Here is a 16622-nt window from a genome sequence, read left to right as displayed (position 1 = left end):
GCTGTTGTTGATGATAAAGTGGAGTCAGAGATCTGTCAGCAGGGAGATTGAAGATTATCTTCACTAAACCAGAGGCACCAAGTAGACAAATAATAAGCTTCTATTATTAGCCCACCAATTAACAGCATCATTAGGGATAACTGATGGTAGACATTACCACCTAACAGGTAAGGTGATCCTACCTCTGTACATACACAACAATACCCTCACAACCCAGACTGCTGGGGACCTCTGAGGATAAAAAAAACAGGTGTCCTGTTTCCAACACGTCTCGTCTTGTCCTAGACAAATAATCTAGGCCAGGGGTGTCCAAACTTTTTTCAATGAGGGTCACATATAAATAAATATATGAATTCCTGAGCAACCCAATAAGTGTGAGGGATATTGGCTCACATGCTTGGTTTTTGTAGTGTTGTCCATTTGCACAGAGGTTCAGTGGGTCATGACACCTGCAAAAATCTGATCCAGACAATATGCCCCATCCCATATAATTACATCAGTTCTATTAATACATATATTCCTGATCTTGTAAGGGTGTTAAATATCGATATAGCAATATATTGCAATACTTTACATGGTGATATTGTATTGATACACGGATCACTCATTCTGTGTCATGTTTATTTGGGGGTTTACGTGGTGGGGTTTAGTGGACACATGCAAATACAATTTATTTTGAGTTTATAGTCATACTGACTCTTGATTTTCTTTAATTTGCACAGTGTTCACTGACTGTGTGCATATGCACTTTATTTTTTGTATGTTTCTCTACAGGCAACAAGCACCACACCAGCCTTAACTGGGCACCTTACACAGATTTCACTTGCCAGCAAAAAATAATAGCATGCTTAATCATCTGGTAAAGTTACTCACCCCCCTGCCGAATACTTGGCATTACCCGACCCCTCTTTTTGAGAGGCATCCATTTCCCACCGTGTCTGGAATTTTCCGTTGGTTACACTTGTTTTTTGAAAGATTTCATTATACTTTTAGAATTAAGAATGGATCACGGGCCGTAGTTTGGACACCCCTAGGTGTCTTGCTCGATATTGAAATCCTTGATCTTATGCTGAGATCCTGACTGAAGCAGTGGTCTAGTCTGGGTTTTACTAATGAAGTTGAGTTACTAATGATGTGTGTTTCATAGATAAAAGCTCAAGCAGACTGGGGATGGAAAGCAGGACCTGCTTATTATCTCTTCCTTCATTCTACTACCTCCACAGCCCCCTGCTACCCCTCCACCCCATCCATTGAGTGCTCCCAAAACCCCCAGCAGGGGGGCGTCTGCTTTATTCAGACTCAAGGACACCTGGGGGTCTGCAGCAAACCAGGAAATGTGCACACACCAATCAACTGGATATACTGCCGTCTGAAGTACATTAAAGAAGAAGCTGGCAGAACACAAGGTCATTGGTTTTCTGTTGGGCAGATATCAGATGTGTCCACATGGCCCCGCTCGACCTCATCTCTACGCATGATGGAACCGCTGCTGATGCTTTGGTCATGTCACAAACGAACAGAAAAGCCTAATGAACTGTTCATGGAGCCCCACTCTCAATCCCTTTAGTAAAAGTGAAGTAATTGTCATTGTGATACACTGCAGCACAGCACACAGTGCACACAACGAAATGTGTCCTCTGCTTTTAACATTCACCCTTATTGAGCAGTGGGCAGCCATGACAGGTGCTCAGTGGCACCTCAATGGCACCTTTGCGGATCGGGATTCAAACCGGCCACTTTCCGATTATCCACCACTGACTCAACAGATGACCTTTACCAGATGGACTAAAGATCTTCCTTCATTAGGTATTTTGATGGGGCCTGTGCCAGAACAGGCACAAAACAGCTGCCTCTGTACATTTTACATGATAAAAAATCATCTGCGCAAAATTCACTAAGAAAATGACAGCAAAATATGAAGTCAGTATTAAACATTATTCCAAAATCTCCCTCAAGTGAATATATTTGTGGATGTGAACGTGGATCTGGACACTACTTCTGTTTTGACTCGTCAGGGGTCAGAATCAGCTCCTTCATTTGGATCCAGTGCAGCATGAGTGTTCGGGTGGCAGAGCTGCCAGGTGCTTGAGGGCAGAAAACAGGACACACCTTCGGAAAAGCTGACCTGCCTGCACGGCCGCACAAGGACGACAGGCCAGTAGGAAAACGAGAAACGGCTCGACTCAGAAAGATGGCAGAAAAATTCAGTCTTGGGTGACGCGGCCTGCATCAGGATTGGATGCTGCAGCGTAAATTTTCTATAACACTTATAAAGCAGTCGCTCACCCACTGAAGACAAACACACAATCTGCTGTATTTCAATGGGAAATGTGTGCCACCAAGCACAGAAGAAAACCAGTGACTGGCATTTCCTGCAACCGGACCATCGATTGATATTAGAATTTAGGCTCTAAATCTACATTGAAAGGACTATTCAGTATTTGGTCAAGTAAAAAACACACGAAAATTATGCAGCAGGATTTTTTTAAATGTGTAACTTTTTCAAAACATGCTGTAAACTTTTGGCCGATATAATGCAATAGAAAAATTACAAAATTACAGGTTCCCTTATTGTTGGACATCTGGATTTTTGAGGCCTCACAACTCAAAGAATTTCAATTACCACGAACAAACATGGCACTATAACCACTATCATGGCCAAGCTAGAAGAGCTATAACCGTCTGGCGGTTGCTGTATCGGCGCTCTAATGAGTGCGGAACTGGGCCAGTAAAAAGCACCCAAACCTCGCCGCACGCTTCGGCGTTTCTTTTCCATCTGTTAGCAACTTGCTGGCAGGTCTGGAATGTTCCCAATCCCAGCAGAGTTTAAATCTGCACATTATTTTGTTTTCCCTGTAACTTCCAAGTTCAGGAATTCTAAATTGCTGCCATTTGAAGTCAGGGGAAAATATGCTGCTGGGCGGCGTGTTAGCCAATTTTCCGGCTGTGGTGTGGACGCATGAGCAGTGGGCTGACCATCACTTTACAGATAATGAGCCATCACTAGGCAACAAGATAAGGGCTCCAGAAGGTGGTGGTGGAACCCGCAACACTGTACCATGCTCCAGGATGCTGAGCTGAGTGCTGGTCTGGATATTTCCAGCATCGTTCTCCGCCAGGCACTGGTAAAATCCCTCATCCGCCTTCACCAGTCCAAGAACCTGCAGGCTGCCGTCGTTCTGTTCATCGAAACACAAAGGTGACATGCATGGAGCTGCAGGAAGCCCCCAGATTATTTAAAAGGAGAATTAGAAAGGAACACAATTTCTATCAGCAGTTTGAACGGGTCTGACTGATCTTATCTCGGTTAGGTGAACCATCTACTGACCAGCTGTATGTAACGCCGCAGACTCACCACAATCCTGAAGTATTGGTCAGGAATGATGGCGTCTCCGTTCTTGAGCCATTTGATGGTGGGAGCAGGCGAGCCTGACACCTCGCATTCAAACGCAACATCCGCAGACTCATGAGCAGAGATGTTGGCTGGTTTCCTGAGGAACTGTGGGGGAACTACAAAAAACCCCATAAATAAATCCCATATTTCTTTCTTTTAACTCTACACTTCATACTAAACACTTAATGTACTATTCTTCCCATTTGTGCCACACACCCTTGTGAAAGGATCACAAACAATTAATTAAATGAGTCTCTTGATTATTCTACTTGACCATGAACCCGATTCATAATCTCCAGCGAAAGCACACATCTTCACGCACCGGATTGACTGATATATGCTGCATTATTTGGAACAAACAGAGTATATAAGAAGACAGCAGAGCAGTGCCAGTGCTGAATATACTCAACTACAGAGTAAGATTTCAGAATAAAGGGCAAACGAGCGTCTTTTCTTCTCCTGCAGTAATGAGCGTGGTCATCTGATCTCCGCAGAGAGAAAAGCTCTTCTCCTGTAACAAGGTCATCAGGACCAGAACGAATCACTGGCAGCCAGGACGCTGCTCTTGTCATGGCTCAGTCTGATCAATCAGGACTTCCTTTTGTTCTGAGCCGGAGCAGTGTGAGGGAAGCAGACCTGTAATCTGGCAGGGTGGTAGTAGCCTAGTGGGTAAGACACTTGCCTGTGAACCACAAGACCCAGGTTCAAATCCCACTTACTCCCTGAGCAAGACACTTAACCTTTAGTTGCTCCAGGGGGACTGTCCCTGTAACTACTAATTGTAAGTCGCTCTGGATAAGGCCGTCGTTTGCTACCCTGCCAGCCGCACCCACAGCTTAAGTAGAAACCCACATCAAGAGTATGCTGCATTAATGACTTGCCAAAACAGCAGCAACTCTACGTCCAGGATTTCATTTCAGATGGCTTTTGTTGGGACCATGTCACAAGCAGCGTAATCCATGCTGAGGAGTGAAGTACCTTGAACTGTGAGCTCAGCCTGGGCCTGTATGGACTGGTTGGCATTTGCAGCATGGCAGGTGAATATGCCGGCATCGTCCTCCATCAGATCGAAGATCTGCAGACTCCCACCACCGACCACTTCGAAGTGACCCTCTCTGAGAACCAAAGTGAAGACAGGGAATAATCATGAACCATTCATTTGTAAAATATGAGAATTATATTGGTGTCCTACGAGGAGGAGAGTAATCTGTGTGAGAATTATGTGATTGTGTGCGAATGTGCCTGCATGACTGTTTTTACACATACCTGCACATACATGTACACATTTAACAAAATGTAAGGTCAAAATTTGATTCTATTGCTTGGTTACTTTATATTTTCCATAACAAAATCTTTACTTCATGTAACACTGGCAAAAATAAAAGCCATCAGTGTAACCTACAATGTTATGATGAGCCTCAGGTTCGAAATAGAAGCCTACAGCCTGGGCCATTCCCTCTTCTGTCCTGATGAAGCAGACTCTACATTTACAAGCTCATCACCAGCACTACATCATGTACTCCAAGCCAAAAGCAAGGGCATAATGCCACCGGCATCACATGCAAGCAAGCCTGCAACGCCCCCTTTTATTCATCCACGGAACTCACGTCCTGACGTGCTTCCATCCCGTCCACGCTAACACACTTCCACACAACATCACAACTATATCTGTGTCAGCAGACGATAAACGTGTCATTTGTACTGTATTATCAACAGCGTCTGCTGTTACCATGGAGATACAAGGACAGCTGCACAATTCCATGTTTTTCTGCCATGTGTCAGAGTGAAGCAGGATGACAAACAAATGTCACAAAGTGCTCTGATCCAACAAATAACTCATATTTGAGGGTATTTAGAGGGAACGCCCCAATCACTTGTACACATTTACTAACCGTGATCACTGCAACATTAAACGTGGTCACCATAACAACCCCAGGCTGAACAGCCAAGAAGTGACAACTCACCTCTCCTCCACCGGCTGGCCGTTGTGCGTCCAGTGGACATCAGGTACAGGAAATCCGGTCACCACACAGGGCAGGAGGACACCATCTCCCATGACTTTTGACACATCACTTGGCTGCCTCAAAAACTCCAGATCTGTCCATCCTCCAATTTCTGGTTTGAGTCAGAAAAATCTGGGCATTAACATGAATCAACATGGCAATTTAATCCTACTCAAGATCCAAATTAGATAAAAACACATCATCTGTGTAATATATGCGCAAAACTGCTGGAAAAACTTCTGGTAAATGACAAACTAGTCAGATCAGCAATCACAACATATAACTAAAAACTACTGCGATAAAGTTTAAAGTAACAGGAAAGTGGTAATAGGTCCATGAAGAGGTAGCAACATGATGTTTAATAAAGGGTCACAAGGAGTGTGGTAAAAAAATGTACCAGGTAAAATCTTCAGCTCCGCCTCCTCGCTGATTTTAACCACGCCCCCTGTCTCCACCAGGCAGCGGTACAGACCAGCATCCTCCTCAGAGGCATTGCTGACCAGCAGAGCTCCATTGGGCAGCCGAATCAGCTTGTGGTCCGGCAGAACCGGCTCCCGGTTTCGCTCCCAACGTGAGAATGGCACCAGGTCAGAGTTCACATCGCACTGGAAAACATGGCTGCCACCCTGCTGTACACTGGCACCCTCTGGCTGACTGGAGAAGCGGGCGACGCCTGAAACAGAGCAGGAGGACAGACAGACAGACAGACAGAAGAATTTAGACTGAATTTAGGAGGGCACTGATGCACTGATGGAAGGTGGCTGTGGTGCGCAGAAATTCTTTCTTCTACGGAGAAAATTACGGCGCACGTATTTGTTCCCCACCATGAATTGATTAATTAACTGAATTAATTTTTTGTTTGAGAGTAGCCCTCCAGACATGCAGCTAGATGAATAAATCCACAACGGTGTCATGTTCCACCAGGCAGCTCTGAAAACAGTACATTCCGTGCCAAGTCACGAACTTCCCGAAAGATCAGATAATGAAGAGCACATTCAAATCCTATTTAAATTCAGAAATGCTGTGCTGCTATCTGAATTTAATTGCTGAAAGAAGTGAAATGAAAGTGGTGAATCGGGGAACAATCACCCATGCACTGAGGAAACATTTTCAGTGGCACAGGCACAAACCAAGAGAACAGAGTGAAATCCTGGAACAAAAACTGGCCCTGCAAGGCTGTTTCCTACCGAAGCACCAAAAGAAATATTTACAGACCGACTCATACCATGAAGATGAATCAAGGCCCTCAGCAAACACACACACGCACACACACACTCACATAGGAGCACCTCTGATGGCGGGCAGTGACAGTCACTCTGCAGAAGGAAGCCACCCTGAGCTGAGCAGGAAACAGTCAGTCGCGTGAATCAGTGCAGAAGAAACGTGGTCCACTGTGGGGAGGTTGGAAGGAGGAGGTGAAAGTGTAAACTGGACCAACCGACAGTTCATCCACAAAACCAGCCACTCTCCATAACCTCCACAGTGCCACACCCCACCCGGGGACTGGACTCACCCAGGGCAGGACGCCAGTCCACTGCAGGACACTAGGGTGAGCAGGTTGGAGCTTGTGTTAGTGAGTGGGCGGAGGGGAATCCACCATCACAAGGGGAAGTGAATCAACATGTAGGAAGGCCACGACGTGATGAATGTTTAATCAGTTCAAAAACCCAGATAATTAAAAAAAAAAAACTGGACCAAATGTGATTTATAGGTCCAGGGAAAAGAAGACCAGGAATCCCACTCGAAGCCAGACTTAAAATTCCCTGATTTTAACATGACCTCCCATATAAAGAAATGTCCAATATAATGTTTGGGTGCTAAGCAGAAAAAGGGCATAGTGATTATAGAATTCAAAACTGCATTTACGTCATTGTGGTTGAATATCAGCAGCTTGGTGCGTGGAATGGAACAAAACCTCGAACTCAACTCCATCTCTGACATCCTTTACATGCAGGTTTTATTTTAAATTCTTCATTTTCAAGCCGAATATCTTGAAGTTTACTCTTGCCTGGCATGTTTGGTCATTTAAGACATATGTCAGTTCTAGAATGTTTTAGAGTGGGAGAGGTTTTGAGTAAAACAGTGGAGTATTTACAGCAGTGTGGGCATCAGAGAGCTGCTCTCGGCGTCACAACACAACAAAATAAATCAGTGGCTGCGGACCAAGCCTAATAATGTCACACAATGAATTCCTTATAGAGCTACGCTTGCAGACTGGATAAAAACCACATCTGGCAATTTCCAGGAAACAGGAAATAAATCAGAGCATACATGTACATGTTCTCCCTGTGCTGAGGTGGTGGTACAACTTGGAACCTAGCATGAACTTAGAGAGGACGAACAGGCCCAGTTGTACTGATCTCCCACGTATTCAGGTGGAAACGATACTGTTATTATCAACCGTCGATATGTCAAAAGCCCATTTAGAGCGGTGGTTTAGGTTGACATGAAAATGTGACTGTGAGATGATTTAACATTAATACGAGCCTGTCTATGGTCCTGCAGTGGCTAGAAATGGCGAGAAGTGTAGATTTAAAACTGCCTTCACAATGATCAGGTGGGCACTTAGCAAGTTCACTCACATTACGGCATTCCAGTGGACGCAGCACAAAACTAGAACATTAATCCAAATGAAACGACTTTCAATCAATTCTGTCTAGACATGAGCACAGACAGCCGGTCCAGCAGAGGGTCACGACACACTCGTCTGAAGACAAGGAGCGGCAGAAAAAAGGGAGAAGATCAGACGACAGTACAGGCCCGTTTCTTTGGAAACCAGGGCATGGGAGAGCCACTGGGCATCCAGAGTGAAAGGACGGAAACGGAAGCGGTTGGCAGCTTGACCACCAACACAAATCTGCACCAAAACTGATAGTATCGTTTTGGGATGCATTTTAAATGTGATGCTCGGACTGCACCGTTTTCATGTACTTCTTTCTTTAGGTTGTCTCATGGTTTTCATTGATGTTGTTTTTCAGAATCCACAAGCATCCTTTCTGCATATAAGCTGATTTTTAAAAAGATGAATTAATAATCACAGGCCTCTAAATTCTAATCGAATCTAAGGTATCAAGAGATTCCCAGCCATAATAGAAGATTTTTATTCATTACATTTTATTAATGTCAACTGCTGGTGGAATGTTTCGGTGGAAGAGATGGCACCGCATGGGCAGGAAGCACGGTTGCCAATGCGCTGATGGCATCAGAATGAACATCAGAACCTTCCGGTGTCTCCTTTCATTCCAGTGGGCAGAGCAGTTTACAATGACCTTCAGCCAAGGTTGTTGCTGTGGGAGACCACAGCTCTGCAGGTGGAGGTTATTCATCTTGCAGATCACATTTCAACGGCACAGATCCACGTCACCAAGACTGCAGTTCCTCCATCCAATCTCTCTCTCAGCAGCAGACTTACATCACAACACCCTCAGCCCCATAAACACAGAGACAGCTTCTACTGTGGTCATCGGAACTTTGTTTGTTTGTGTGTGTGTGTGTGGTAGTAGCCTAGTGAGTAACACACTCGCCTATGAACCAGAAGACCCGGGTTCGAATCCCACTTACTACCATCGTGTCCCTGAGTAAGACACTTAACCCTAAGTTGCTCCAGGGGGGGACTGTCCCTGTAATACTGATTGTAAGTCACTCTGGATAAGGGCGTCTGATAAATGCTGTAAATGTAATGTAATGTAAATGTGTGTGTGTGTGTTGATGAAAGACAGGATAACGTATCAGTAACCACTGGAAACACCTAAAACGGCCTGGTTCACACACACACACACACACACACACACTCTGTACAGCCATTAAGAAGAAGAGAATTCCTCCAAGTTCCCCAAGGCCTGAACAAGCAGAGTTCAGCTTGGCTTTCATCTTCAGCCCCACGTCATATTTCCTGCTCCTGTTCCCTCTCTCAGTTTACCACCTCAGAGACAGAGTAAAATACTCCCCTTCTGTAGGCTCAAGTGTGTCCAATTCTGCCAAAACCCCCACCCACCCAGACAAATTCAGTCCAAGCCACGCCACAGGGGTGACAAGAGGTGGGAACCCGAAACCAACACAGGAAAAAGGGCGACCTGCCCAGCGGTGATCATGTGATCAGCTTTTATAAAGCTTTCAGCACACTGCTATGCGTTACGTTTATTAGGAGAATAAGGTGAGGGACATCTGTGCACTTCTGTCAGTTCCAGGCAATAAATCTATTAATTAATCGCTTACTTGATAAAGTAATGAAGCTGCTGGAATGAACTAAAATCTGTCACAGTCCCAGCAAGTAGCTGACAGACAAGCAGACAGTATTCAAAAATATTCAATTCTGTTGAAACTGCACAAAAAGATCACTTTCGCTTGTTTGAACATAAATTGTGCTTCCCTCCTACCCAAACTAAATTCTGCTCCCTTTAAAAACCCACAAATCCCTGCTTTAAAAGAACTTTCTCCAACTATGGTGAATTATGTATCATATGATAATCAGATTTTTAAATAATGTCAACAGCAAAACCACAGATCCATGATCCATCACACTGTATACATTTTCAAGAATTCTATCCCTCACAGATCTGTTACTTCTTTTTAAAGAAGCTCTTCTGTCCTTCACTCATTACCTGAATTAATAGAACCTGTTTGAAGGTATGGGCTGTGTTGTGCGAAATTGTGCAGGTGGACTCATCGTGGTTGTGAAATGAAGCGGTGATTGAGAAGTCAGTGGGAGAGAGACGAATCAGATCCTAAGATAAAAAGGAACACTACAAGATCTCTAAAGATCTTATATCATCATTTGATCAAAACACAGTTCCCTTTCCTCATTAGCACATACAAGGAAATAAATACATCCACCATGCTGGATGGCTCGAACCCGGCCTTCAGCTCCCAACACAACCACATGCACTAGAATCATTTGTAGTAGTTTTTTAAACCACTGTATGATGGTGGAGGCTGCTCCAGAGGCAGTGAATGGATTTTTATTTTTTTAAATAATTCCATATTTAAGGTGTTATACAAATGAAAGAAATCTTACTATGCTTCCTTTCAATTCTGTGCACAGTTGGTGCTGTTTATATTTCCTTTTTTTATGAGCTGAATTTATTCGATGCATTATTTGAAGATTAACTAGTTATTAAAATGAGGAGAGTTGCCTTATTGTGGCTAATTAAAAATGTAGCTAATTTACTTTTCATCCAAATTCTGCAGATGGAGCCAGATGGATCAACATATGTGTCTGTTTCAGATAAAACTATGTTGCACATAATCAATACTGAGCACTTCATTGGTAATGATCATGATCAGGAATGGAGGGAGGGATTTTATTACAGCTCCACATGGTGAAGAACAAAGATCTGCTGGAGGCTAAATTAAAATATGTACTTCATCAAAAACATCTTTCATTTATTAACTATTCTTTTGAAGTAGTTGCTTAATGTTCGACAGTAATGTGCAAATTCTGACAGAAAATTTATATTCACACCAGTGTGGGAAGATGTACGGTAATTATTGTATTTGTACAATATTTTTAACCTTTGTAAGATTAATAATTCCAGAAATCCCATAATGTACGATAATTTCACCCCTTCAGTTATTTCATTAGCACAACAAAGTACAGATCTCTGTTTTCATCTGACTTGTAGTCATCTAATCAGCATGTTTGGTGCCTTTTAAGAGCCCCTCCTCAACTGGTTATCAAGAGTCATTGTGATACACAGCAGCACAGCACACGGTGCACACAATGAAATGTGTCCTCTGCATTTAACCCATTTAACCCTTAGTGAGCAGTGGGCAGCCATGACAGGCGCCCGGGGAGCAGTGTGTGGGGACGGTGCTTTGCTCAGTGGCACCTCAGTGGCACCTTGGCGGATCGGGATTCAAACCAGCAACCTTCTGATTACGGGGCCGCTTCCTTAACCACTAGGCCACCACTTCCCCACACATGCCCCTCCAACCACTCGGTGTCCTCCTTGCTCCATGTCAAGCAGAAGGCGCACATCGCAAATAGCCAATAGAAAACAGTAGCGCATAAAAAGAACACACACAGTTCACACGGCACACTTCTATACCTAGAAATGATTAACTTAACCACACAGAAACTCCTACAGCATGTTTAACAAATGAAATAAAGCTTTCAGTTTTAAGCATGTGTTCCACAAATGTGCTGATAACTTTAGATCCCATAATGCAATGCCTTGCCAAACTCAATCCCATAATGCAGTACCAACAATCCAAGCTTTCCATAAATGTGTGGTGGAGTAGAACATGTGCACATCCAAGCCCCTCGAATGGAAATTGCATGTGTACGATCGTTTTTCTCAAAATACAATCATTTTAAGTTGCTATCACAATATGTCAACATTTAGTATCTTTATGCCATTTTTTTTCCACTTAAAAGTCTTGAGAGAAATAGTGATTAAAGATTAATACCATACCATATTTATTTACAAAGCACGTTAGGACAGACAGGGACAAAAAGTAATATATATATACACCACTGGGTGTGATTACAGGGTTTTTAGACGAGATTTAAATTTAGTGATTGACTGGGCCTGTCTGACACTGATTGGTCGGTCATTCCATAAACGTGGGGCGGCATCTGAGCTTGTACCATGACCTAGAAACAGACAATAGTCTCTGGTTAGAAGACCTGAGAGAACGGGGAGGAGTGTAAGAATGCAGTAGGTCTGCCAAATAGGCTGGAGCTGAGCCATTGAGTGACTTAACAAATAAAAGAATTTTAAAATGAACTCTAAAACAGACAGTGCAGTGAGACTAAGATCGGGGTTGTGTGATCTTGCCTGAGAAAATGTGCAGTTGCATTTTGTGCTAATTGAATTACAAGGCGGGTCGTAGTGAAAGCGTGAATCACTGTTTCCAGTTACAGATCCAAGTTACAGTGTATGGGTGTCGAAAGTTAAAAATTATTATTAATATACCCATTTTCAAACTATATCTGTTTTATTAATATAGATTATATAATGATAATATAGACTTTTTAATAGTATTATTAAATGTTATTACTATACACATTTATAAAGCATATCTATATAATTCCATAATGTCCAACCTTAATTGTCAATAATAAAAATCTGCCTCCAAAAAAACTTATTCTATATGTAACAACCAAAACCAGAACTTCAACCAGGCTTAACCAAACTATGTCTAGATGCTGGTGAAAGATGTGTGTTCTAAGGTTCATTTGCTCAACTATGACACCAGAATAATGACACTTTCTTCTGACCACACAGCTGTTGAGTCAGGGTTAAGTGTCTTGCTCAGGGACACAATGGTAGTAAGTGGGATTTGAACCCGGGTCTTCTGGTTCATAGGCGAGTGTGTTACCCACTAGGCCACTACCACCTGTTGTGATGTTCTTTGGTTTTATTGATGCATGATGATAACATTGGATGCCTGTTCTGACATGGTTCCTTAAGAGATGAATAAAGATAAAGTAACATGTTGCAGTCTGCTACATATTAATCACTATTAAGATGATATTTTTACTCACTGGCTACATAAAGGTGTGCCGTCCGACTACTGATCGTGCCCAGGTTCTCGATGGAGGCCACACACTGGTACTCCCCCTCATCTGGCTTGTTGTGCTTGGAGTGAACCACGGAGGATATGAGCAGGGACCCGTCGGGCAGGAGCTGCCGGCGTTCATCAGAGGCCAGGTTGAGGAGGATCCCTTCCCTCCTCCACTGCACGCGGGCCGGAGCGTCACTGAACACGGAGCAGTTGAGCAGGGCGGGGCCGCCGCGCACCACCACCGTGTCCACAGGCTCGACAGAGAATCCAAAATTGGAGAAGCGCCGCACTGTCCTCCTGTCTGGAAGAACACAGAACAGGAGAAACACAGTTTATACAAAAAGATTCACCACATACAGCCACCCAACCTCGTCCATTACACACATATTCCTGCTCCAGAAGAACGATGAATCTTTCAGACCTGCAGACATGCTTCTGCTGAACAGATTATGCTAATATTTAGTTATCTAAAATACACCTCCTGGTGTTTAATGATAATTAACAACTCTGGAAATAAATTGCCGTGAATAAATTGTGATCTGTCCACTGCATTAAAAATTAAAAATGGGAAGGATCGTGACGGACCATTATTATGGAAGAATCCAACTGAGGATCTTTGGGATGTGCTGGGGGAGAATTTGCTCAGTTGTCCGTCTGTCCCATCATTGGTACGAGGATGGCAATAAATGGAACTGCGAATCAATATGTTTACATACTGATTTATGTTAATACACAGATGTCTCAGATAGATATTGATAAATATATGATGAATGTATCAATAATACATCCTTATGTCCCCACCAAAGATGGCAGACGGTCTCGCCAAGGCACAGAATAGGGACAATGACCACCCCCCACAGTGCAGAATCAATATCCCTGAAAATTCTCCCATCTTTGAACTGTTTTCCTAACTTTAGCCACAATCTCCTGAATCCAAGGTCATATAAAAAAAATAATAATATGGAATTGCACATTGTTTGAACTGAGCATTTTAAGTGATACCTACAGTAGAATTGTGGGTGATGAGACCCTTCACTTTCATAAAGATTAGTCCAGCTGTCCCCGGGAGTCCTGATGAGTCCTGCTAGTCATTTACTGTTTGGTGTGTTTGGCGTGAGCTGGTGTTACTTCCAAGGACTTCCTGAATTACATCTGAACTCACCTAAACTCGACAAAACGTAAACGCCCACCGGACAGCAGGGCAGTTAATCTACGAATAGCAGAACACTTCATTAATTAATTAATCTCATCGTCAAATCAATGTACTTGCACATTGGATCCACTTCCTACAAGTTTCCTTAAACAAGTAGCACCCGATGTGATATATCCTATCTTGTCGCTTAGCACCGGCCACGTACCAAGTTCGTTCAAGGTAGCAGTCATCAGACCCCTGATTAAAAAGCCTGACCTTAATCCGGGTCAGCCTTCGAATTATGGACCGATATCAAACCTTCCGTTTATATCAAACATTTTAAAAGAAGTCGTAGCCCAGCAGCTGAGTGCATACCTAGACAGTAACTATCCATGAAGTACAGTACAAGCTAAAAGTCTAGACACACCTTCTCATTTCATGTGTTTTCTTTATTTACATGACCATTTACATTGGTAGATTCTCACTGAAGGCATCAAAAATCCAGATGGTTTGGGGTGAGCTAGACCGCAGAGTGAAGAGCCCTTGTATGGTTCAGATCATATCTGAATGATCGGTATCAGTTTGTGGACATCAATGGTGATTTGTCTTCACGTAGTAAAGTAGAGTAACTGTTCAGGTAACTGTTAATGTTAATCAAAGAGTTAAGATAGAAATCTTGCTTCCAAACCTATGTTAGGTCCTATCATTATGCGTTTTTATGTTCACAGGGATATGATCCATTCTATCAACCCCAAGTACACCCCCCCTACCAGAGACTAATTGGCAAACCAGTTAATCCCAATTTGGTACAAGATAGAAAAATCTAATGTAATCTCTGAGTTTGCTGATGTCCACTCTGTTGCCCTCACTTGTGACTCTTGGACTAGCATTGCTCAAGACCACTACCTAACTGTCACAGCACACTATTTAGTGGAGGGCAAAATGAAGCAAAAAGTGCTGCAAACCAAAGCTGTCTACACGAACGTTGTTGTTCACCAAATTTGGTCAAGCGCTTTATTGTTAAACTACAACTTGGCTGCTTTGCTCATACACTCAATCTTGCAGCACAGAGTATCTACTCCCTGTCTGTAGTGACTCAGTGGACTGCAAAGATCCGTACCATCATTGTGTGGATGAAGAGATCCTCGATGGCAAAGATTGTTCTGTGAGAGAAGCAAGATCTCCTCAGTAAGAATCACTACATTTGTTTCATTTGACCACAATGAATGCTATATAATTAAAATGCCTTTTTTAGTAACGTAAATTTTGTATGCATTTATTTTTTTCCAAATAGTACAACAATAGCTGATGTCTGAATGTAACTAAATCACATAAATGTTTTATGGTGATATACTATCATTTGTTTCTTTGTATTTGTGATTTTATTGTGTGTGTCAGAGCTGCCGCAACACTCACTCACACTTGATGTGAGAACTCGATGGAACTCTCTCTACCTTATGATGGATAGATTCCTAGAGCAATACCCTGCAATTCAAGCAGCCAGCTTGGATCAACGGCTGAGAAAGAATATGGAGAGGGACAGGTAGAGCTAGATAGGATAGATGGAAATCTGGGTATCCTACTCAGTGTATTTATACAGCACAGCACCATGAATAAAACACTAAGCAGCTCAAGATTCAGTTAACTTCAAGTGACAATCTAATGTTAGATAATTAGTAAAAGTGTAGTAAAACAAAGTGATAAATAGATAAAAGTGTAAGCAAAAATAACTATTCATTTTATATTATAAAATGTATCCTAATTGTCACACACAGACTTGCCCGGCTGAGTGAAGAAGACTTCAGGAAGGCAGAGGACTTCATCAACTTGATGAGAGTTCTTTACACTTCCACACTTTGCGTTTCAACAGAAAAGAACCCCACATGTGGTCAGATCCTGCCAATTCTCAAAAAGCTAGAGATGCACTTTTACACCACTGTTGTTGAGGGAGACACAGTATTTGTATCCAATCTCAAGAAGCAAGTTTGGGCAAACTTGTCCAAGCGATATCAGGTAAAAATTAGGTGAACTTTCATTAAAGAACAATACATTAAATTATTCTATTCCTGTGACCTTATTGTATATTTAAATAACATTTTTATTTTACAGAGCGAGGACATCAGGAACTTTCTTGAAGTGGCAACAGCATTAGACCCACGCTTCAAACAAAATATGGATTGTGATGATGAATCTGTGCTGAACGTTCACGGATACAGCCTGAGAAGGCAGACATGCTCATATTTCTGAACAAGAACCGTTTTTAACGAATTAAGTTTATACATGTACAGAGAGTCCACACCAGGTTGCAAGTTCTACATATATAAATCTGTTTTTTGGTCTGGTGCAGAGGCATTCCTAATTTTCTCCTGTGTGGCTGCAGCTCCTGCAACTCATATTGAATCAAAATAAAATTATCCTCTGTTTTGTTTTGACTCCAGCCCACAAAGAATCGGAATTGAGAATCGAAAAGAACCGAAATTGAAAGGAAGAATCGGAATCGTTCAAATCAAAACGATGCCCAACCCTAGTCACTACTGGTACCCAAAGTACATAGGGTCACAGCTGGGAGCAGATCCTTATCCTA

At 42.7% G+C, this 16622-nt stretch overlaps 1 protein-coding gene across 5 annotated transcripts in view; it reads right to left on the bottom strand.

Moving 5' to 3' along the window:
• The window catches only part of LOC114765830 (neogenin-like), a 66524-nt gene that overhangs the window by 22135 nt on the left and 27767 nt on the right, over positions 1-16622 (bottom strand). For 4 of the 5 annotated variants that reach the window (XM_028956306.1, XM_028956303.1, XM_028956304.1 and 1 more), the window contains exons 2-7: positions 12887-13207; positions 5795-6070; positions 5359-5509; positions 4373-4509; positions 3356-3510; positions 3059-3179 (exon numbers count right to left, since the gene is read on the bottom strand). In XM_028956306.1, the coding sequence (XP_028812139.1) occupies positions 3059-3179; positions 3356-3510; positions 4373-4509; positions 5359-5509; positions 5795-6070; positions 12887-13207 (1161 nt within the window). The remainder of the gene's footprint in view (positions 1-3058; positions 3180-3355; positions 3511-4372; positions 4510-5358; positions 5510-5794; positions 6071-12886; positions 13208-16622) is intronic. The other variant, XM_028956307.1, reaches the window with a different exon arrangement.

This window comes from Denticeps clupeoides, chromosome 16 (genome assembly GCF_900700375.1).
Source record: "Denticeps clupeoides chromosome 16, fDenClu1.1, whole genome shotgun sequence".
In the NCBI taxonomy this organism is placed as follows: Eukaryota; Metazoa; Chordata; class Actinopteri; order Clupeiformes; family Denticipitidae; genus Denticeps; species Denticeps clupeoides.
Note: the sequence above shows the minus strand (reverse complement) of the source record. Positions and strands in the feature narration are given on the sequence as shown.